This window comes from Vanacampus margaritifer, chromosome 10, assembly GCF_051991255.1.
Source record: "Vanacampus margaritifer isolate UIUO_Vmar chromosome 10, RoL_Vmar_1.0, whole genome shotgun sequence".
NCBI classification, from domain to species: Eukaryota; Metazoa; Chordata; class Actinopteri; order Syngnathiformes; family Syngnathidae; genus Vanacampus; species Vanacampus margaritifer.
Genome location: NC_135441.1, coordinates 9,730,045 through 9,753,001, shown reverse-complemented (window position 1 = coordinate 9,753,001; position 22,957 = coordinate 9,730,045). Strand labels below are relative to the sequence as shown.

The 22,957-nt window shown below is 40.1% G+C and overlaps 1 protein-coding gene across 1 annotated transcript; it reads right to left on the bottom strand.

Moving 5' to 3' along the window:
• Window positions 1-5,495: 5,495 nt before the first annotated feature.
• On the bottom strand, window positions 5,496-8,143 carry fgf20b (fibroblast growth factor 20b). Its single transcript, XM_077578063.1, has 3 exons — window positions 7,518-8,143; window positions 7,175-7,278; window positions 5,496-6,584 (listed from the first exon to the last, which is right to left on the bottom strand). Exons 1-3 carry the CDS (start codon window positions 7,810-7,812, stop codon window positions 6,339-6,341), a joined length of 645 nt encoding a protein of 214 aa, XP_077434189.1. The 5' UTR covers window positions 7,813-8,143; the 3' UTR covers window positions 5,496-6,338.
• Window positions 8,144-22,957: the final 14,814 nt, after the last annotated feature.

Sequence of the window (22,957 nt, the reverse complement as noted above, 5' to 3'; positions counted from 1 at the left end):
ACTATTCAGAATTATTATTATTATTTCTATTATTAATGATAAAATATAATAATATGAATAATGAATTAGGTGGCGTGAGTCGATGACTGGTTAGCAGATCCGCCTTTCAGTTCAAAGGTGGGTTCAAATTCACGCTGCCATCTTCTTGTTGGTTGTTTATATGTGCCCTGTGATTGGCCGGGTGCACCCTGCCTCTCACTCAAAGTCAGCGGGGATAGGCCCCAGCACACCTATAGATAGATAGATAGATAGATAGATAGATAGATGTTGAAAAAATGTCTGAAAGTCATCCGAATCATCTCCCCAATCCCGTCAGATCTAGATAATATTTCTGAGAGGAATCCATCCATCTTTTGGAGAATGCTGCGGCTAGTAATTCCTGCTAACCAGTGTTTTCACTGCTGATTGAATTGCTTCCAAAGCAGAGAGGAATGTTTCATGTGGAAGCTATGGAAATGAACCAATTGACCTTTTGCCTGACCCCAAAGATCTCTACGCCCTGTGGGAGAACAAACTGTCAGGCGGCACCAGAGTCTGGAAATCAAAGGGGGAGCTCTACACTGTTATTAGTGCAATGGCACTGTGAGACATGCTGACACTCCTGCTGCATGGCTTCAGTTCACATAAGATAACACCCACTTCTAATAATGCAAGGTGTTGTTTATAATCAATAATATTATAAATGCAGGGAGTAATGATATAATAAAAATTGATGGATGTGTATTGAGTATGTCCTGGCAGGGCAGTCCGGCCGGGTGATTATGTCCTATAGGGATAACCTGTCACCGTGCTGAGAGCCTAATTGATGCCTCATGCTTTTCGTTGGGCAATTATGGCGCCCAAATGTCAAGCCCTAATTTGTGACTGTGTAATGTGGACACACACATGGGCCAGTGGAAGGGGTGACATGACTACTCCACAGGGATTCACTCACCGGTTTGTTCAGCAGATGTGAGAGCTTACAACATGGCCGCTCAAATGCTGTCAGGGTATATTTGTCATTAATCAGTCACAACAATGTAGTGCATTTTCTCTAAGCTGTCTGCTTTTTGTTAGATTAAATCACTTAATATACTATTAAAGCCAGACTTTTGTCAGAAACATGGAAATATAGGTTATGTAAACTTTTAAGCACAACTGTATTTAGTTTTTGTCTGTTATGTGGTGGGTATTACTGTCCCCTTGAAAACATCAGGTAAGTTTAAACATCTATATAGACCAGGGGTGTGCAAACTATGGCCCAATGACAATTTGCAGCCCACTATCCATTCTTTAGTGCCCCTCAACATATACTTAAAGACTAGTTCAGAAAAAATAAGAGAAGGTAGGGTGTAAAAAAAAAGTGCTGCTGCTGATGCTACTACTACAAATAAATTGATTTATACTATAAAGCTTTTCTAATTGCGCAAAGATAAAAATAAACTATTTATAACTAAAATAATAACACCATTTCTTTTCAAAACACTGTGGTGAATAAAGATAATTCTATTTTTGTCATGGCTGTGCTCTCAGTGTGGTGTGTGTGTTTTTTTTCCCAGTCTCTGATTAAGTAGAGGGGCGTGTCCTCTTGCGCCACACCTGTTCCACATTCACAATCAACGCAATATAAGGACTGGAACTGCAACACTCCCTGTCGGCGTATTGACCTTGCTGCGTCCACGGGCAAGCGCGTAATCATGAATTTGTGCTTCCAAATTCATGCTTCTAATTGCGTTCCTTGTTTCCAGCTATTACGTGAGTCCTTTTTTTGATCCGTAGTTTTATGTTTTGTCTCCTCGGCTTTTTGCCTGAGTGATTGTTCTCCACGCGTTGTTTTTCACGTCTCGTTTAGTTTGTCCGCATTGTACAGCTTGTTTGGAATTTTTGTTTTGCTTAACCGTGTTGTGCGGTTTTATAGCCTTCGGGTGGATTTTGTTTGTTACTTATTTCTTTGCCATGTCGGCAAGCGGCTTTTGTTAACAGTTTTTCTCCTGGCTTCGTCCAGTTCGTTTTTAATTTTCTGCGGTGTACAAATAAATTTGTCAACTCCCCTCTCTGCGTTTGTGGGATCCACTATCCGGTGTTTCCGGAATTCATAACAATTTTAGAAGAAAAAGTTGTTTCTCCTTTCTGCTCCGTATCAACAACTGCGCAAGACGTAATGCCACTAATGCATCCATCACTGTTCATTCATTAGCAGTGAAGCTAATGGGCAAGTCTTTTTGCTAACGTCTTGATGCTAACCCCTGTTATTCTACGCCCAGTGTCCAGTGAAATTTGTTTTTTGCAGAGATATGATGCAATATCAATATGATACCCTGTTCATTTGTCGCTCTGTCACTGGCGAGAAGGGGCCGTCCCATTTCCGTCTGTCTTTTTCGCATAAAAACACATATATGGGCAACTATAACGGGGTCACCCCATTCTCCCGTCGGTTTGAACAAAAACTGTCAACGCAAGAAGAACAAATTAATTAAAAGAGACGAATTAGGAAGGGGAAAAAAAAACATGCTAGCAGTCAACAACATGGCTTTACTATCTACGATTCTACAACACTATCAAGTTACGAATTCAAAGTGAGCAATGTGAAGTAGGTCGCAGTGAAACAACGGACTCCTCTTCAGAATCAACTACGGGGGAGGAAAAAAAGCATATTGTTTGACGGTGTATTTGCCTAGATAGTATGTATAGTACAGTATACAGATAGATAGTATGTCTACGTCATATCTGATTTGGCCACTTATCGCCACGCTGGGAAGATTTCCGGTGCGTAATTCAAAAATCATGAAATATTTGGTTAATATGTACCTATTGATTCAAGGAACTGTTCATTTTGGCATGTATATTATATTGCTTAAAGTAACATGCTTCTCACACCACTTTAAAGTTTGCAGAATTGACTAGCCCCCCACCCCTTTTTTTCCATTTTTATTTTGTTGTATTTGCCACCTTATCTAACGATGGCTGCTTTTTACTAACGTCTCCATGGAGATGCAAACAGTGGAGCATATTTTCCATTTGAACTGACAGCTTGAAATGTTGAGCGTAACTTAGTAAATCAGGTATGCTGCTCTAATTGCTCCTTGCAGATGTCAGACCACAAAGTCCTGTCAGTAACAACACCCAAGAGGGTAGAACTAAAACACAGTACAATGCAGCAATAAATGAATGATGGATGGGTGTCGGGAAAAGGATGAATGACACCGCTGGCTGCTGATGTCAAATGCATAATACCACACTTAAACTGCTGGAGTAATCCATATAAACAAACACCCAACTCCACATGTGTGCACGTACCAATGAACTCAGAAATAGGTAAACTTCAAAGAACCCAAATCAATAGTCACAGGATTCAATTGGCATAAAACAGTCTCAGAAGATGAGCTTCTTGGTATCTCCCTAAACATGCCATCTAAATATAGAAGTGATGCTCTGGGATCATCAGGGTCAGACAACAAAGCAGGCTATATTATTTGCTCCTTCCTCCCGCTAAGTCTCAACCTCAACAGTAGCTCTGAGATCAGAGTCTTGAGGGAACACCTGTCGGGGTGGACGATCACCGGTTTCCACACCTGCTTGTGGACTCGCTACACACACGCGCACTGTGCACACACTCGATTGGGTTTCCAAGAGCCTTTCAAGGCCACCGCTGAGAAGGTGATGAAAGTCAGGGAGCGTCCAGAGTATTGAGAGAGAGAGCCTTTAAGTGTTTTCAGCAAGTTGTTACGCACCACCTGGAGGAGCTGTAGCAAGCAGATTGCAAAACATACTCTGGCAAAAGCATGAATTATGAATAATATGTAACTTAGATGTGATATGTAGTGAGGAGGAGGTATAATGCAAAAGTGTTAATATCATTTTTTTTTGTATTAGGAATTGCATAGTTAACATGAATGTAGAGCAGAGAAGTCCAAATTGTCATTAAGCCTACATTTGTAGGTCTAGCTGTTCACGGGATAACAAACATGTTTTTCCTTTTCTTTTATTTTTTAAACTGCTGCAAATAACTCATTGCAACAACAAAGCGGCATAAGGCCTTTTGCACGATACTGTGTTCTTTGGATCTCTTGGAGAGATGAGCCTGGAAAGGAATGATGAACACTCCCCTTCCATCACTTCTATTGTGTGAAGTTAAAGAAAGACGAGTAGTGACATTAGCACATTAGTGTTGTGTATCACGATAGGCATGCGTGTGTTTACACAGCGGACGAGGGAGGTCTACACGCACGAAGGTGATAATTCCAGTTGCATGTTGCTGACATTAATCGATGACAGAGGCGTGCTGATGTTCAAGGTGTGCAAGTGGGAAAGTCCCAGAGTATCACGCAGGAGAAATCGAGAGAGAGAGAGAGCTGGCAGTAGGCTTGAGCTCGCCGTCACACGCACGCACATCACAGGCTGAGCTTTCAAGCTTCAGTACAGATCTGCTCTCAACCGAGGAGAAAACGGTGCACAGATATATGAGAATGTGCCATCCTAAAAATATATCACTCATACATTCATCATTTTTTTTCTTACTAAGAAACAGTTAGACACCGACATTGTTCAATGAATGATTCTCTGACAGTGTCAGTAATAACACCTTTAATCAAAAATGTGCAATATTATCCTTACAGAGGCACACAGAGGAAAATTTACTTAAAAAAAGTTTGTTCATTCAGCATTTCTAAGTACATTTTAGAAGGAGAGTTTGAGTACATTTTGCTGCTCAAGGGTTGAGGAACAAATCCACAACTTTCAGGTTGGTAGACAGCCACTCTACCACATGAGCCATGCCACCCCTGCTGTGAGTTAGTATATTGATGGTGTCAGGGTGAATCCCTGTAAAAAAACAGATTTTGGTCTCATTTTAGACACAGCAGCATTGCAGTATAGTGGCTCTTGCTGCTGAGTGGCATGGCTCAGGTGGTAGAGGGGCTCTCTTCCAAGCTGAATGGCATACTTCCATTCCTCTTGAGTAATTTATTCATTTTTTATTTTAAAAAATTAAACTGGTAAAATGTACTCAAAACTCTTCTTGTAAAATTGACTTAGAATTGCTGAGTGAACAATAATATACTAGTTTTTTCAAGTAAATATTCCCTCTCTTTTTTTTACAGTGTAAATGTATTTTATACAGATCTAATGAGACTGTGCAAGTGGTCTGGCTTTATAATTCTTGTAATGACCACACACTTTGTAAGAGATACATTCCTCTCTTATTTTGGGAAAAAATAAATAAATAAAAAAGCCTTTTAACTTTCATTGCAAAAATAATCTGCCGGCAAAGGTCTCGTAATCTTTATCACTCTAACCTCCGCTTTTATTCAGCCTCTAACTCATCAGGGCTGATCTCGAGGTCATCATTGTAATTGGCCCATTCAGCTCATTGTGGACTTTGAGGTTTTTATGTGTGTACCAGCTCTATATGAGCTGCCCCTAAGCATGATGGAGCTCATGAAGAAAGACAACAGTGATCTCGTAAGTAGGTTTATATGTTGAAACTGTGGATGATAAAGGCAACCAGTCAAGTGTGCTGCTTTTAAAAAGTGACTTTATAAAGTAACCTAAGTTAGCTGTGATTCTCACAGTGAAACACATCATAATCACATTTGTATTTATTGTTTGATCTTGATGACACACACGATTTGTCTGTGACTAAGCCAGATGGGGGTTTTCCCAATTGTGGCTTGTACTTGTGGCATTGAGAGTATCGGACGGTCCATCACAAATGTCATTATATTGATCATATTCTTGGTGGCACTACAGTATTGTGGAGCTTTTGTCTGGATATAAGACATATTAATAGTACAGTGTTTCAGTCTTTACATAATTCATACAGTTCCTAGTGGTTTCTCTATATTGCATGTATCTAAATGTAAAAATATATTCTCAAATAAATAAATATATAACATAAATATATGTATCTAAAAGGAATAAATAAATCGGTACATTTGAGCTCTTCTTATATATATATATATAAAAAAGTGAGTCTGTTTTCCTTCAAAGTCCTCCCGAACAGACCAAAGCACCCAAATAAACACGTTCCCACAGACACGTTGGATGTCTCCTATCAGAGGAGAAGGTCGTTTCCGCTTGGACTCCTATTCCTCGCAGGTACTTTGAGGCTCTTCCGTCCACACGGACAAAATGACCCTCTCCTGCCTAGCGTGCAGACTGACAGAGTCAGACAGTCTCGCCTGTCTGTGGCTGCTGAGAGATGCCCGTGCATTCCTACAAGGGGCCCCGGTGCCTTTATCCTCGCCGGTCGGCCCGTTGTCCTCCAGCCTGCACTGCCTGCGTCCGTCGATCCCCTATCGCTCGCTGCCTGCGTGTAAAGGCAGCAGCTATTCCCGCTCCGGACCAGACCTTGGCAGGTCTCAGCTGTGGCCTAGGATGTCTCTGTATAGCTCTGGCACGCGATCAGGGTCAACAGGTCTGGGCAAGAAGTGTGTGAATTTCTGATGCCGCCTGGATTTAGTCCCATCCCTTGGTGTCCCGTCTTTATTTAAAGCCACAAAGTAACGTGTCCCTTTGTCTCCGTGTTTGTAGAGGTTGGACGAGTATGTGTTATACCAGTTCTCCTCAAACTGCTCCCTGAAGACACATTCAGCTGTCAGCTTCTCCTGACAACACAGGGAAAAGATTTTTTTTAAAACAGTTTTTTGTTCAAATCACAAAACCTCAGAATGCATGGATCTGCTATGGTCAAAATGGTTTAAAAATTTAGCAGCTTCTGCTCATATACAGTAGTTCTCTTAAGTTTACATATACTAGCAATATGTAGTTATGAGCACGGTTGTATATGGGGAAAAAAGCTTAATGCCCCATAAAATCCAAAATTATTGTAGTAATTGTTTTTGATATTTTCAGCGGTTGAAGTGGACATGATGTGAGTGTGAATTTTGGTGACAAGTCATAGATTTTTTGTGTCATTAAGTGACGTTTAGCTTTTGTACATGTATAGTTGTGCTCAAAAGTTCACATACTCATAAATTTACCTACCACAGAGCTTTGTAAACTTATGAGCACAACTGTATGCACCTTAACACAGCTATTTACACTTGGATGCAAAAAATTATTCAGTAGAAATGGTAGATACTATACTATGTATATTATATAATGTACATTTACTGATTTTATAATGTTGTCTCTCAGCAGTCAGTACTTGAAAGGTTCTATCTATCTATCTATCGTTACTTCCGAAGGTACTTACAGAGCCATATAGCTCTCCTTTGTCATTCATCCCCAGATAGAGTCCACTGTCCACTCCTCGGATGCTTATTAGGCCAACAGCAAGGCTTATGAATTCCAAAATACCTGTAACAAGTAATAAAAAACAAACAGATAGCAGTCAATATAATAATGGATAAATCATGTTTCAAACTACTTGACATTTACCAAATAAGACAATTTGCAATAAGAGACAAGTATGTCAGATGAATTATTATTATTATTATTATTATTTCTTTATTTTATTTTTTGAGTGTGGGGGTCAATTTCACATTTATCATTGCGCTGCTCTCCTTTACTCTGGGTCAATATAAAAGTAAATATACCGAAACGACTGTGGTCCTTTCTGGTCCCTTGCACGGTGCCATCCGGAAGTATCTCCAGATGGAAACCAGTCCTGCAGTACAACTGTCTCCTCCTCAGGATCCCTTTGAGGTGCGTTAAATCCGCGGCCGAGCTGCGAGACAGTCTGTCCCCCGGCAAGAGTTGCTCCCCCAGCAGGGTAGGCGCACTGTCCGCGATTGGGGTCAAGAGGAAATGGGAACCGACGTGCGCGATACCGTCAATGCCGTGCAGGACGCCACCAACTTCCCCGAGAGAAGCAGCAGAGGCAGCAGCCATCGCGAAGTTCTCAGTGGAGCACACTTGGCGTGAAACGTGAACGCCACGATCACTTATTCCATGTTGTCCGTAACAGACCCACGCTGTGCAAGCGTTTCTCTCCACTGTCCACGCTCTGCAAATACACGCTTCTTCCTGTCTCGCGCTCTCTCTCACTCGCTCTCGCTTGCTTGCACGCTCGCTCTCTTTTACCACTCCTCACGCAGCATACCTGCTAGTCATTGCGGCTGTTGATGCCTCTGCGGGTCCGTGGGGGGCAGATTAAAGGATGCGTACAAGCTGCAGTGCGGGCAGGTAAGTAGGCTCCTGGGAGGTTTGCGCTCAAAGTGGCAGGCAAGGTAAAGCAGGTGCAAAAGCAGAGACGTAGGAATGGGCGGGGCTGTCACACTTGAGACGAGCCCTGGCGGGGCTGCACCCCTGCGACCCCCCCCCCCCCCTTTTTCCCCTCTGACACAGGGGTGGCCCACGCCTCCATGACGCTGAGTTTGAATATGGGGCCTGAATGTCTGTCAATAATATTGATGAATGACCATCCATTGTTGAATTTCCCTATGAGGGATTAAGTATAATTCAAAACAAAATGTAAAAAAATAAAACTGTACAAGAGCAGACTGGTTGATTTAAACCACATTCCAAGTGATAAAGTAGATAGGCCAAGAGTCCAGAACTAATTATTGGGTATTGATCAATGCAAAGGGCCACAACCACGCATTAAAATAACAAATTTGCCAAATAAACTACCTTTATTTATACAGTGCTGTTGCTCTTTTTCTCAAATCTCTTTTTTTGTGTGTGCGTATTTATTTCTCCAAATTAATATTTAAGATTATCCGACAAATGTACATAAAAGATAACCTAAGAAAACATAAAATGCAGTTCTTAAATAGTGATTGTGTTATTCAGGGGGAAAACTATACTAAACTAACGTGGCCCTTTGTTAAAGATTAATTGAGACAAAAATGGCATGGATGGATTTGCATTTGGACGGGGGGCTTATTTTACTTTAAAAAAAATCAGAATAAATCCAAGATTTTTGGGAGAATATTCTGACAAGACAAAAGTGGAACTTATCGGAATGTGTGTGTCCCGTTACATCTGGTGTAAATGTGACACAGCATCTCAAAAAAAGGAACATCGGACCATCAGTCAAAGATAGTGGTGGGAGTGTGATGGTTTTAGGATGATTGCTCATTCAGGATCTGGATGACTTGCTGTGATAGATCGAACCATGAATTTTGCTTTTGCAAGGTGAATATTTAGCCATCAGTCCATGAGCTGAAGCTGAAGCAGACTTGGTTTGTGTTCCAGGACAAAGATCCAAAACATACCAGCAAGTCAACGTCTGAATGGCCTTAAAAATAAATAAATAAATAAATGTTTTTGAGTGGTCTAGTGTTGGCCCAAATATCTCCACAGAAAGACTCATTGCCAGTTAAATAAATAAATACCTAATTCCAAAATGTTTACATTTTCACATGATCACTCCAAAATAATTTCTAGGAAATCCTAATCTCATCAGGTCCTTGGTGTCTACCTGTGCACCATTTTGGTGACCCCTGATCTAGGTCTACTAAAAGTGACAAAAAGAAACCAGTCAACTATGCAATTAGAGAAGTGTCATCTTTAAAACTGCAATTCCAATATTTAAAAACAATTTGTCAATAATCCGTCACGCAAATACAATGGCCAGTGCCGCCCTTGTTCTGCCAGCTCTGCTAAACCCAAACAAAAATGAATACTACACCCTGCTCTGTTGATTGTGAATTGCTTTTGGGTGCCCCCTAGTGATTGCAGTGCCCAAAGCTGGTGCTTAGTTTGCTTATATATTGGGCAGACTCTGAGCTGTCAAACACATCAAATAAAATGCATACAGCAGAGTGAAACTAAATGAAAAACTACAAAAGTACTCCAGGGTCGGTTTTAATATGACATCATCACGCCAACACTCCGCTTAAACTCAGTTTAATTAAGGTACAATCACATGCCAACCGTTTTGACTTCATTATGACATCATCGAGTGCATGTGAAAGTACAGTACTCTCTTTTAGTGTTGTGACTATCAGGCGCTGTCCATTGCCCTCTGGTGCTGAAACAGCACAGTGACCACATGACCTAATAGCTGTCCTACCCAAATGTTTTTGATGACTATAAAAAGGTTCACATCGCAGCATGTAAATAACAATACACCACAGCAAGTTGCTCCTCTTGGTGATGTGTCTATGGGCCACATACACACACATATATGCACTGATGCTTCTACAAATGAAAATGATTTTATAGGCTCGTTGTTATGCATCCAGTAGAGTAGCCAGTGAGATGATGAAGGGCAGCCCATAATGCCGCCCATCATCACCATCGGCCCAGCAATATGTAATGCTGGATGAGGGTTGGGTCCATTCAGACAGGCCCTACCTCTAAAAACAGGCTGATTCCAGCAACCCAACATTTCGAGGGTCTTAATGTGCTATTATTATAAATTTTCCTTGTCGCTTTGGTATATTATTTCAATCTCCCTTGACATTTGCAAAGCAGCAAGTGCATTTCTCAAAACAATTCACACAAATAGCAAAACACCATGGAATTGCCTTTAAAATTCCTCCATTTGTGTCAATGAACATTTGAGTGTCATCAGAATGACAAGTCCTTATGTCATTGTGTACGAATAAGAAAGTCAAATTGCCTAGTCATGTTGTCGATATGACAGTTTACTCTGGAGAGATGGTCTGATGTGAAGTGTAGCAAAAGTTTTGATGAAAATGATTTTGTAATGGAATTGTAAGAGAATGGGCAATTTTTCACACTTATGCCAGAAAACCAGTCAGCCCAGACCGTAATAAAACAAAACTGCACCTTTCAGAGTGGCCTTTTATTGTAGGCAGTCTAAGGCACACCTGTGCACTAATCATGTTGTCTGATCAGCATCTTGATATGGCACACCTGTGAGGTGGGATGGGTTATCTCGGCAAAGGAGAAGTGCTCACTATCACAGATTTAGACTGTGAACAATATTTGAGGTAACCGGTGATATTGTGTATGTGGAAGAAGTTTTAGATCTTTGAGTTCATCTAATAAAAAATAGAAGCAAAAACAGTGTTGCGTTTATATTTTTGTTGAGTCTGTTTATTATTATGTCATTTTTATTACAGTGCTGTAAAACTGCACTGAATCTCGCTGTAACTCTCACATTGTGCAGTGAAGTACTTTGCCACTCATCACAATAATAAACACAGTGTTAAATGAATCTCAATGGGTTGTGACTATAGCTAATTGGTGTATTATCTTTGAAAGTAGGTCACGCTTGGTGTTGTGGACACAATACTGACTTTCGAGCAGCCAGTGTGGGATCGATTCCATAGCGGTTGAATGTTGCCTGTCTTTAAGTGTGATTAACCGGTAGCCAACTTCGGGCGTAGTCAGCTGGAACAGGCTGCAATTTCCCCACAAGCCTATAGAGGATAAGCAGTACAAAACAAATTGCTGTTGGAGGATGGTAACTTCTGCCTAGGCCGCAGGAACCCTGGTACACAGAGCTGACATTTGATGATTGGTGGGGTCAGTTAGTGAGGGGGGTTAATGGTTAAGCGGTGGGGAAACACATTCTCTGTACCCATTAGAACTGGCACAGTGCCAGACCTGACTGAGAGATCCGCTCTGTCCTCACCAGTCCAGCCGCTCTGATCTGACTGAGACAGTTCATTTGAAGAGACATTATCTGGTGCACACGGATGAAAAATAGGACCAACACAACATGCAGCCTGTTACTAAATTCAAGCAAGGCTTCTTTGTTTCGTGCGATCAGTCTTTTTGTCACCAAAAAGAGCTTACATCCATTTCAGGAAAAACACCGTTCAATAATTCATGAATGTGTATGTGTGTTAACAGGCTCTGACTTATGGTCATAATGGAGATGGGTGCATGTGCCTTGTCAGCTCAACTTGACATTACTCAACTCCGGTAAATGAACCAAAAGTGAGATGCTGCTGAGGAACAAAGAATTGGCACTCATGGTAAGATTTTAAAATAAATAAATAAAATGACAGAATCTAAAAAAAATTATCAAGTCAAAAATAAAAATAAATCATACATATATATATATATATATATATATATATATATATATATATATATATATATATATATATATATATATATATATATATATATATTATAGAGGGGCGTAATATTCAGAGAAAAAAAACTCCCAAATTTATGAGAAATAAACTTTCCAATTTGCGACGTTATAAAGCGGCAAATTTGCGAGGAAAAAACCCTCGAATTTATGAGGAAAAAACCTCAGAAACTTGCAAGACGTAGCGTAGCTATAGTCTGTCCAGTCTGTGTAGTTTGTCCACCTATAGCTATATAAGGAGCTATATAACGTGAAGATTCGTTGGTGGTTAATGGAACAATCCTTATAAAATGAAAAGGCAGGATGGAGACGGATTTCTAAGCTTTACTCATTAAACACGGTAAGCTACAGCGACAACACTTCCTGACTCTCTGTCAGCTGACTAACATTAACCAATCAGAAGTCAGCAGACTTTAGGTAAATGCAAGTAAATGACTGAGAACAACAGACTTAACACATAAATTTAGCGACTTGTACCCAACGCTTAATATGATAGGGCTAACCTCTGCTAAAGCAATTACTATCTCCTTACTTGAAAACACGATCGAAAAGTATTGGCACAAGCTCTGAATTTCTCGCAAATTTCTGATTTTTCTTTTCTCGCAAAGCTGCGAGTTTATTTCTCATAAATTTGTGAGTTTTTCTTGCAAATTAGCCACTTTGTAATGTCCCAAATATATGAGTTTTTCCTTGTAAACTAGTGAGTTTTTCTCAGAATATAACCCCCCCTCTAAAAATATATATACATTTATACGTGGCCCTAATACGCCGTAGTAAAAGGAAGAAATTAGACCAAATAGTAAATGGATGTAGACTTCATTGTTGGAACATTACAAATGTTTATCAAGCATCCCAGAAACACACATTTTTACAGCCACCAAAATAAAATAAAAATAATAGGATAGAGTTATGTGTAATGATTGAAAACAATGTTCGCTTAAGAGCCGGATGGTGACCAACAAGTTCGCACATCCATCCGGCCAGTTCTGAGGTTGGAGTTCAAATGCAGGCTTTGGCCTTCCTGTGTGAAGTTTGTGTATTTTCTCCGTGCGTTTCTCTAAGTACTCTAGCATCCTCCACATTCCACAAACATACAGGTTAGGATAATTGAAGACTCTAAATCACAGAGGTCAAACTCAGGCCCGGTGGCCAGATCCGGCCCACCACATCATTTTATGTGGCCCGTGAAAGCAAATGTTGTCCATCAACTTTCATGACTCTTGCTCAAATCTACCAAAATTTCAAATTGTCACGTCATAAATAAGAACGTAAATGAAATAATAAAAACATATATTCAGGTTACCAAACCGCTTTTACAGTAATGTGAACAACTATTATCCTTGACTTTTGTTTTTAAAATGAGTTATCCTTCAATTTGTTGTGCATAATGGCAATTAAGCATTTATATGGTTTCACACTACTAAGGACTCTCTTAGTTAAACTACAATCTGGCTAGCAACAAAAAAATGGATTTGACGCACTGGGCCCCATTTTCATGCCACACACAAGTCTAACTGTTTCGGTGGTGTTTTCTTTCTTTTGGTATTTTGCTAGACTAGAGCTTAATTGTTTGTTTTATTGTGCGTGGTTGTGGGGGGGAATGCAGCCAACTCCCGGTCAATCGAAGAGGCTAGCCTCATTTCCTTTAAAGGGATACTTGACTCATTTAGTCATTTTCAGCAATAAATAGTTATTATTTTGTCTAGAACTAATTTGTACGGAAGAGGATTAGGGCCAGTGAAGAGAGAGAAAAAAAAGGTTGACAGAATTATATATATATATAGAGAGAGTCGAGATTCTAACCCAGAACCTCAGAATTGTGACGCAGCAATCACAGCATCACAGTGCTGCCTGCAAACATTCTGTTAGGCAAATGGATTCTATTGCCTCCACAAAGGTGATTTATGATAGCCACTTACTGTATTTTGTAACCTGTTGACATGTTTATACAAACATTGCAAGGGCTGATTTTCATCTGACTGGTTGGTGATGGGGGTGTGTACTTGTTGACTTTGCTAGTGCTCAGGTGGTTTCCAGAGTTAGATTAGGATTCTAGATGTTTCTGGTAACTGCTGTTGTAGGTTTATTCCAATGCAAACTCTCTAATGTCAATATGACTGCAAAGATGTTCCTATCTTTGCTACACTGCTGATACACTGACCATGTGCTCAGTAGCGATTTGCCTAATCACACCTCAGTCCGGTTATCTGATAAATACCTCAAACTTTTCCTTCCAACTGCAAAGATTTATAGTCCAGATGGCACGTACCAACCCGTCCTTTGGCTCCTATTTGAAAGGCCAAGCCTCACAGGTTGAAGGAAGAGTACAGAATGTTCTGTTTTGTTTTTTGTTTTTTTTTATTTGATGGTGCTACTCAACTTTTTTGGGTTGGCGATACTGTATATGTATTGTAGTTTAGCTCATCTTCACCTGACAGAGATAATATTAATCCAATCACAATATAAGTTTTACTCTTTATTTCTGCCCTTTTCTAAACATTTTCATTTGTCTTGACACAGATCACATTGTCAAACTGTCCAAGTTGGGTCCCTCCTGGCCCTGGAGAAAAACGTGTTGAAAAGCACAAGGGACGCGTCATCAGACAATATGGGCAGGCTTGATGTGCTTCAGTCATAACACCTGCATAAAGATAGACATCTTTACCAGCAACCCCACTTTTATGGCTCATTTATGTGGCAACAAACTTGAGATCCACAGTGACCAAGCAATGCAACAGTCTTGTCATAAATGTAATGATGAGACGTTTTCATTACTGTGATTGATTGGCATTTAAAGTTTCTGACCTGCTGTCCTTATTCCCTTGTCACTTGTGTTTAAAATGTTAATCACTATCTTTGGTGGTTATATTGAAGTTTTTGTCAGATTAAACTGATGTACCTTGTAATATTAACCAATAGTTGTAGAGCCTTATTATTGGTGTTGTAGGAGTAAACTTTCATTCCACTTTTTTTTTGTTGCAAGGGCAACCTTCTTTTGCTTCTTAATAAGGCAGTAATGTTTGTTGTCATGCAAGTTATTTTTAATAGCACATTTAGCAGAGTCATATTATCACATAGCATTAACTATCATTCCATATTTCCATGCAGGCTCTAAATTGTGTCAATGAAGGGTTATTGGCAGCATTATCAACGTCATTATGTCCACTATGTGTTTTTATGACACCCTGCTCTTATCTTCTCCTTTATTGGCCTTTGGAATGCATGGGCAGCATTACACAGGGTGCATTGCTGTCCACATAAACATGGTTTTCACTTTTTGTTTCCTGGTTCTATATTCACAACATTAAATACACTGCTGAAAGGTTTGTAACAATTTGCCCAAAATATATTTACAATAGCCTTTTTATTTCACCATTATGACATATTATGAAATATTAATTATTAGCTTAACACCTTAGCTGTTCATAATGGAAACTCCTCGCAAGCCTCTGGCCAATAGTTTTCTGACTGAATTCGAGTTCAAATTTCCTGACCTGTCAGCTGATGTGTTGTCTTGTGCTGTTGTGTACGTGAATAATGGAAAATGCAGTTACATTATTGGCCACAAGTGGCAGTAGCGATTCGAATTTCGATTTTCTGCGTTCAGTAGCTTTGACAGAAATTTTGAAATTAGAATGGCAACAAGTTGTTGAATGGAAATTGAAATGAATGGGGGATTTTAGGGTAAAAAAATTTGAATTATGTGGAATGTGGAAAGGTTTTGTCCGGGTGAAATACAGTGACGTGTAGTGAGCTCTAGGTTTGGGTAGGCAGGCAGTCACAAATTGAAACGCACACACTAATTACAAATGTGTGTCGACAGGTGAGTGGACAGCGTATCCTAGGGTGACCATATTTTAATTTCCAAAAAAAGAGGACACTCAGCCTGACCTCGAGATACTTGATATTCAGATACAAGATGGTATACATTCAAAGTATTTTAACATATGCCTCCTCTGTATGGGCATAAAATAAAACAAAAAACATTACTCTCTTTTGAAGTCTTGCATTTTTAGCTCCGCCTCTGCCTCCCATTTGCCGCACAACGAAAAACGGACAATTTCTAACCCGCCCAGAAAGAATGTAATAAAGTGAATATCTTCCTGTAAAACAGCCTAATTCCTCACAAAAGCTAGCAATAGCAATTGCAATAGCAATGCCAAACACCATGTAAAGTGAAACAGCCAGTTAATCGAAGCACATCCACAAAGCCAATTATTCCTTTTACACCATTCTTTGTGAAAAGCACGAATAATTCTTTGTCCCTTACTTTGCTGAAGATCCGTTAGCTAAGACGTTGGTCTACCATCCTTCAAAAGATGGCGTTTTCCCTCAAAAGAAAGGCGTGAAAATAGTTTTATTGGCATCATCTTACCGCTTTGTTGTGCAGTGTGTTTTGAATTCACAAATGCACTGTGCAAACGTACGTTCGCATCGGAATAATACAGCGACGCAAAAAGGCTGCAAAGCAATCTGCCTATTTGCGCAAAGAACTTTTCTACTGGGAAACTGACTACGGATGCGCGAACACACATTGTTACGCAGACAGGGCTGAGAAAAGCACCCTAACGTGTGTCTTCAGGAGGATAATTTTTGCAGCATTTTTGCCTGCAAGCCAGATGAAGTAATAAGTCATTTTTAATTAAGGTATGAAAAACACCAAATGTTGTTACTTTTAAAACTATAGGTAGTGTAGGCTTTCTGAAATTAAAGAAATCATTAAAAAAAATAGAAAAAAAGCCAAACGGTTTCAACTTTTATTTCAACCTGGGGTAGGCAGTGCCTACCTTGATATCCTGACCCCATGTCACTGGTGAAATGTATCTATTGAATGGCAAGATGAATTCCATGAGCTGAACATTTTGAGTTTTGAATAGGAATAATACTGAATTTTGAGTAGGAATGATGCGAGCCCTAACCCAGACCCTTAGCCCTAACCTAAACCCATACCCTTGAAACGAGTGAGGGCTTTTGTCAGTGAAAATGTGGATTTTTTTTTTCTATGTGGAAATTGGGGAATTGAACTTTCATTCCAATTGATCCCAAGGTGAATGAGCTGAACATTTTGAATTTTGAATGTGAGCAAATTGTTGAATGCCTCATTGGAAATGAATCTGGATTTGGGGGATTAAAAATGTCTAATTGTGGGAAAACTGTGAATGTTTGGAATGAGAAAAATAATAGCACGCAAAGCATGAATATTTGGAACATTTTCAAGTTGAAATTGTTTGAATCAGTCAACAAAGTAGCAGAATTATAAAATGTTGAATAATATGTAAACATTCTGGCAGAGCTATATCGGGTTGTGTGTGTCTTACCTCAAGTGTGTAGTTATATATTGATACAAGCTTTAACTTCAGTGAAGGACTTCATTAACTTGTTAGTTGTTAAATAACATCGGGCTCCTTAATTGCAAACTAGCTCGGCTGCATGATGTAAGCAAAGCGACCGGTGTGGACAAATGAGGTTTTAAGGTTTCCACCTGAGCAAGCGCCTTTTGCTCAGTGGGTGAGGTGAGCCAGTGAAGCATCAGCTCTCCCAACTCTGCTCTCTCCTGTGTTGCTTTAGCTAAGTGCCAGTTTTGGGATTCGGTGCTTTTAATCCTGCTGTTAAACGTGGCGGCTTTGTCAGAGGAAAAAAAAGACTGGATTGATCTAGGAACAAAGCGTTGCTTTTGAGAATGAGGGAGCCGTTTGAACCCAGCTATGTCGAGACTTGTTCCACTGGCCACCCCCTGATCACTACGGACATTATGAAGCCTTAGAATGGCATTGGATTACATCTCCGGGACTGCCACTCTGTATGAAGTGTTTCTGTGGAATTCTCTGTATTGTCTAACAACATCTACTTGAGCTCAGAGGCTGAGCTGGTGGGAGGGAGTGGGGTCCCTCTAGGAGTGAAGGTGTGTGGTATTGGTGAGACATGGCTGGAATCTTAAAAGTTTTTTTTTCTTCTTCAACCCATTTAAGCTTTAAAGGCTTTGAAGGAAAAGATATCTTGTCATTATAGAGCCATACCTGCCAAAGTGAGAGAGCTGGGTGAGAAGTAGGAGCTCTTTGGTGTGCCGAAGTTTCAGATGAACTTTGGCATGTGCACGTGTTCCTCTGACTTTTATATCAACTAAATAGGTTTGTTCCACTCAAATATTTAAGAAGTCAAATATTAAAAAAAAGAAGAAGAAGCTTAATTGGTTACCATTTTCACCTTCAAGTGTTCTATTTTCTAGATGTCTCCCCAAAGCAAATCCCAAACCTGATTTTTTTTTTTTCTTTCCCATAACACTCCGAGCAGTCACCCAGAACTATCTTGCTCGATTCTCTATCTTCCCGAGCAAACAAAAGCTTGGGAATGCTTTCAGAGGCACAGGGGACAAGCTTCCCGAGATGGCTCGTGACACTTACTCTTCCCATCTCCGTGTCACACAACAAAGGGAGCTGAAGAACGCGACACAAAACCTGAATCGGCCATTCTCAATCAGTGACAGATCACTTGAGAATGTATTACACCTTGTTACCCAAACATGATCAGAAGCCGTAGGCCTTAAATTTGTTTGGGTTTGCGTCGAGATAGGTCAGCTCAGTTCAGTAAAGCTTGTGTTTGTGTGAGGAGAACACCAAGCATGAAGTAAAAAGGCACCTTTTAAGATGTTATCAGTCAGCGTGAGAAGATTACTCTTGTCTGAAGGCGTGCTCTCTTTCTTCGGATGGCTTATTCATCTGGGATGCGTGACTTTGAACATTTGTAAACACCTTAAGCAAACTATGTGATGCTATTTGATGCCACATTTGGGGAGAAAAAGGAACATCTTGTTTTTTGTTTCTTGACTAATTGTTCTCGCTGTTGTAGACAGCAACCCACCTTAGCTGTCATCCGCTACACAGAGATGCTCTTTGTCAACAAGTCAGTGCAAAGTTGAGTTAGGTTTTGTTGCATTCTCTCTCTTGTTTTTTTTTAAATTGTTTTATTATTGGAATACACTGCCCCATGAAGGGCATCTTAGAATTGCTTTCAGCATGTTAAATGATGATGAGAATGGATGAATTGAAATAACAATGACATTTGTGGGATTTTTTTATTGTAATTTATAAACATTCAAAACTGTTCAAAGGATGTTTAAAAAATTAGAATCAAAATAAAGGAGCATAATCTTAGACATATTAAGACTGATCCACTGATGATTCCGCTACACTACTTTTGTAACAGATACAAACCGGGACCGTTGATTGAACACTCTTACCTGAAACTGGCTCTTGTTTGCCAAAAAGCAATCTCATATCCATGAGTTTACCTGTCTGTCTGTACCAGTGACGTGCAGTGAATTCTAGGTTTGGGTAGGCATGCAGTCGCAAATTGAGACGCACACACTAATTACAAATTTGTGTCGGCAGGTGAGTGTACAATGTATCCTAAGGTGACCATATTTGAATTTCCCAAAAAAGAGGACTCTCAGCCCGACCTCGAGATCCTTGATACTCAGATGCAAGATGCCATACATCCAAACTATTTTAACATATGCCTCCTCTGCATGGGTAGAAAATAGAACAAACAAACAAAACATTACTCTCTTTTGAAGTCTTACATTTTTGCCCTGCTATTGTTTTGCTCTCTTTTTTTTATATACTTCGAGCGGGGTCCGTACGCATCTCCTCCCGTGCGGCAGCTCAACATTTGCCACTCAGCTAAAGTTCTGGGCCACCGTCACAGCCAGTACGCAGTACGCCAGCCACGGTAAACGTTGCAGTGCACTCTGTCTCCCAACGAAAATTTCAAACCCTCCCAGACGCCCGGAAAGAATGTAATAAATTGAATATCTCCCTGTAAAACAGCCTAATTTCTCACAAAATCAAGCTAGCAATAGCAATGCCAAACACCATGTCAAGTGAAACAGTCAGTTAATCGAAGCACATCCACAAAGCCAATCTTTCCTTTTGCACCATTCTTTGTGAAAAGTTCGAATAATTCTTCGCCCCTTACTTTGCTGAAGATCAGGTAGCTAAAGCGTTGGTTGAGGTATGAAAATCACCAAAAGTTGTCACTTTTAAACCTATAGGTAGTATAGGCTTTCTGAAATGAAATAAATAATTTAAATAAATAGAAAAAGCCAAAGGGTTTCAACTTTCATTTCAGCCTGGGGCAGGCAGTGCCTACCTTGCCTGCCCTGACCCCACGTCACTGGTCTGTACACCCAAAAGTGTGAACGTGCACACACCTGCATGTCACTTAGCTAGACAACACCTGCACTATATACTTTAATATTAACACACTCACATTGCATACGCTTGTTTCTCCCATTCCAATCAAAAAGGGTAAGCCCCACCACCACGATTGGCATCATTCTTTTGGGATGCTAAACAAACTATAGCGAAAAAGCCTTGCATAGAGGCCTCTTTTGGTCAACAAGTTTTTGGGTGGGAACTCCCTCATTATTATTCCATTCAGTTGTAAAAAGGTATTGGAGCTATTTCTGCCATCGAAGGGGACAGTGTGCTTGGTGTTTGGTGGAGGCAAAATCAATGTGTCTCTTAGAAATTGATGAAAGGATGACATTGCATTAACCCTAACCCTAAAATGAACTAGACAAGCCAATGGAAAATACTTTCACAGAGTTCTATGAGTATGTGTTGATCCACCATTTGGGATGTCACAATAACCGCAATATTGTGATATCGCGATATTAAAATTGCCACAATATCGTCGTCATGCTACGATATTTAAAGCACCACATCTCCATCAAAAAACGTTAGCACAGCATTATGAACTACATAGATTATGATACTTTACGCTGCTGAGCCAATAGTAACATACGCTGTGCGTTGTTTACAAAGTAATTCAAGATGGCGGAGGGCATCGACCATACTGGCATGGATATAGCAGAAAACTCAGAGGTTGATGTGTATAGTATTACAAGCTTTTTTCTTTGCCAACATCCCTATCATTTGAATATCGTTACATCCCTATCCACCATGAATGAATGAATGAATCTATGCTTGCACCACTTAAAGTAAAAAATTGTCCATGCGGGGTAAAACCTGCCTGAAGCTTTCATCTCCAGCGCTACATGCAGGTGGATGTAAACACGCATAGTTGTATAGAGATAAGAGTTTCTCTTTGAGGTTTTATCACTCACACACGGCATAGGGTAGCTGTGCTGGGCCAAACCTTAGCATCTCTGGAAGGTCTTGCGTTAATCTGAAGCCCGCACAACCATCAAAAAGATCATTAAAATGGCTACTCCAGATTTGAAAATATTTACGCTTTGCAGGTAAACAGACACACTTTTCATGCAGTCGTAGCGCTCAAAAATAAGACACAGGATATTTGAATCACTAATCGCATAAACCAGATGGCTATGAGTAAAAAAAAAAAAAATCAATTGAAAGCTTTTTCTGTCTTCCAGTTCTAAAATACTAAATAAATTATGTATGGAATTTCTCTTAATGCTCTATTTCTTTCACGCACCATTCCTTTTTTCTTTTAGCGCCTGCAACTTGAGTCAACACAGATCATTACCACACAGTATATGCATTATTTTTTGTGCGTCTTACATGTTGTGTTTTTAAAATGCATACATATTTCAGGGTTTCACCGTCTCTTAATGTGAGATTATTTCACTTACTTCATTTTAGCTATTGCTCTTGTCTTTGTTCATGTAAGCGTGTGTGGTACTGCCGTGCGCATGATTTATGTACTTGTCAGGATTGGCCGAGAGGCTGTACTTCAAAAACCTCTTAACTGAAGATTGACACTGTTTCTGTCCAGACCCCCATGTTTTATTTTTACAGTTTCTTGCGAAGTGGTATTTGGGCTCCGGTTACCTTTTGTGATGGGTTTGACCATGACGATACCAGTCAGAAGAGGGGAAGCGTCACTGTGGAAAGCATTCACTCTCTCTCTCTCGCTCACACACACACACGCACGCACACACACACAAACACACGCTGCCTGATAGACGGATCCATCCTTTCAGAATGCGGCCTCAAGACTTGAACCTTAGGTGTGTCTTTTTTGTTTTGATTCCCACTGCAATACTCTTGGTATCTTTCCAACTAAAGTTCAAAAGTGAAATGGTTGCAAAACACATAACTGACATGTCTTCAGGCTTGCGGTTGGGCTTTCCCCAGTGTGTTAATTACAAGTGTATCAGGATCTTTTCATGGGATGAAATGGCAACAGCATTCAAGAGTTGTTCCGTAATTAGCTGTGGGATCATGTTGTAAATCTCCTTCTCTGGTGAAAAGCAGCGAGGCACAGAGGAGGTGGTATTTTATCAGCTGTCTCACATCCTGCATGCAAAAAAAAAAAAACATGTAAAAACTGAAAATTACGGACTGATAAACATTTTGAGCAGTTGTAAGCCATACTTAAGAGCACACGTTGGTTTGCTGAGGTTGCTCCTGGGAAATATGGTAAGTGATGCTCCTGTGATCATTTGTTGCACATAAAATGGACTGTTGTATGTCAGCAATGTATAGTTATAGTGGTTCAACACCCACCGAGAACACACTAGCACCTCTGCAAAGTGTACCAATAATAACCATTGTGGAATCCCAGATCAGTATAGTATGCCATCAAACAATCTACATCATGCTGCTTTAAATCTGAGCCCAAACAGCAGCTGCAACGCACCTAATAATTTACCTTATAAACTAGTACCAAAACGCTAAGACATTAGGCTTTAGTTAGAAAGCCAACCCTGCATATATCACCTGTCATGTTTTCACACTGCATGCTGCGCCCTGTGCATGTGACTCATTGGTTCAAGGTCCTGTCAAGAGACTGCATGCATGGCTGCAGCCAGTCTCATGTCAGACATGATGGGCCTCTCAGATAGAGTACAGTACATCATGCCTGTCATACTCCTTTTCGGCCTGTCTGAACATATCGTGGAACTCTAAATTCAAACACAATCCGTTCCGTGATTCCTGGATGCCATCATGAAACATTTATCAACTTTACAGGCAATGTCTTAAGCACTTTTCATAGTCATACAAGTGTATACAATACTGTATTTTCTCA

What these genes read in the sequence shown, in the direction of transcription:
- fgf20b (XM_077578063.1), bottom strand. Translation starts at nt 7,812, where the DNA reads ATGGCTGCTGCCTCTGCTGCTTCTCTCGGGGAAGTTGGTGGCGTCCTG. An exon ending in AAAGGACCACAGTCGTTTCG is followed by an intron (nt 7,279 to 7,517) that starts GTATATTTACTT and finishes TACTTGTTACAG; the next exon opens with GTATTTTGGAATTCATAAGC. An exon ending in AAGGAGAGCTATATGGCTCT is followed by an intron (nt 6,585 to 7,174) that starts GTAAGTACCTTC and finishes CTGTGTTGTCAG; the next exon opens with GAGAAGCTGACAGCTGAATG.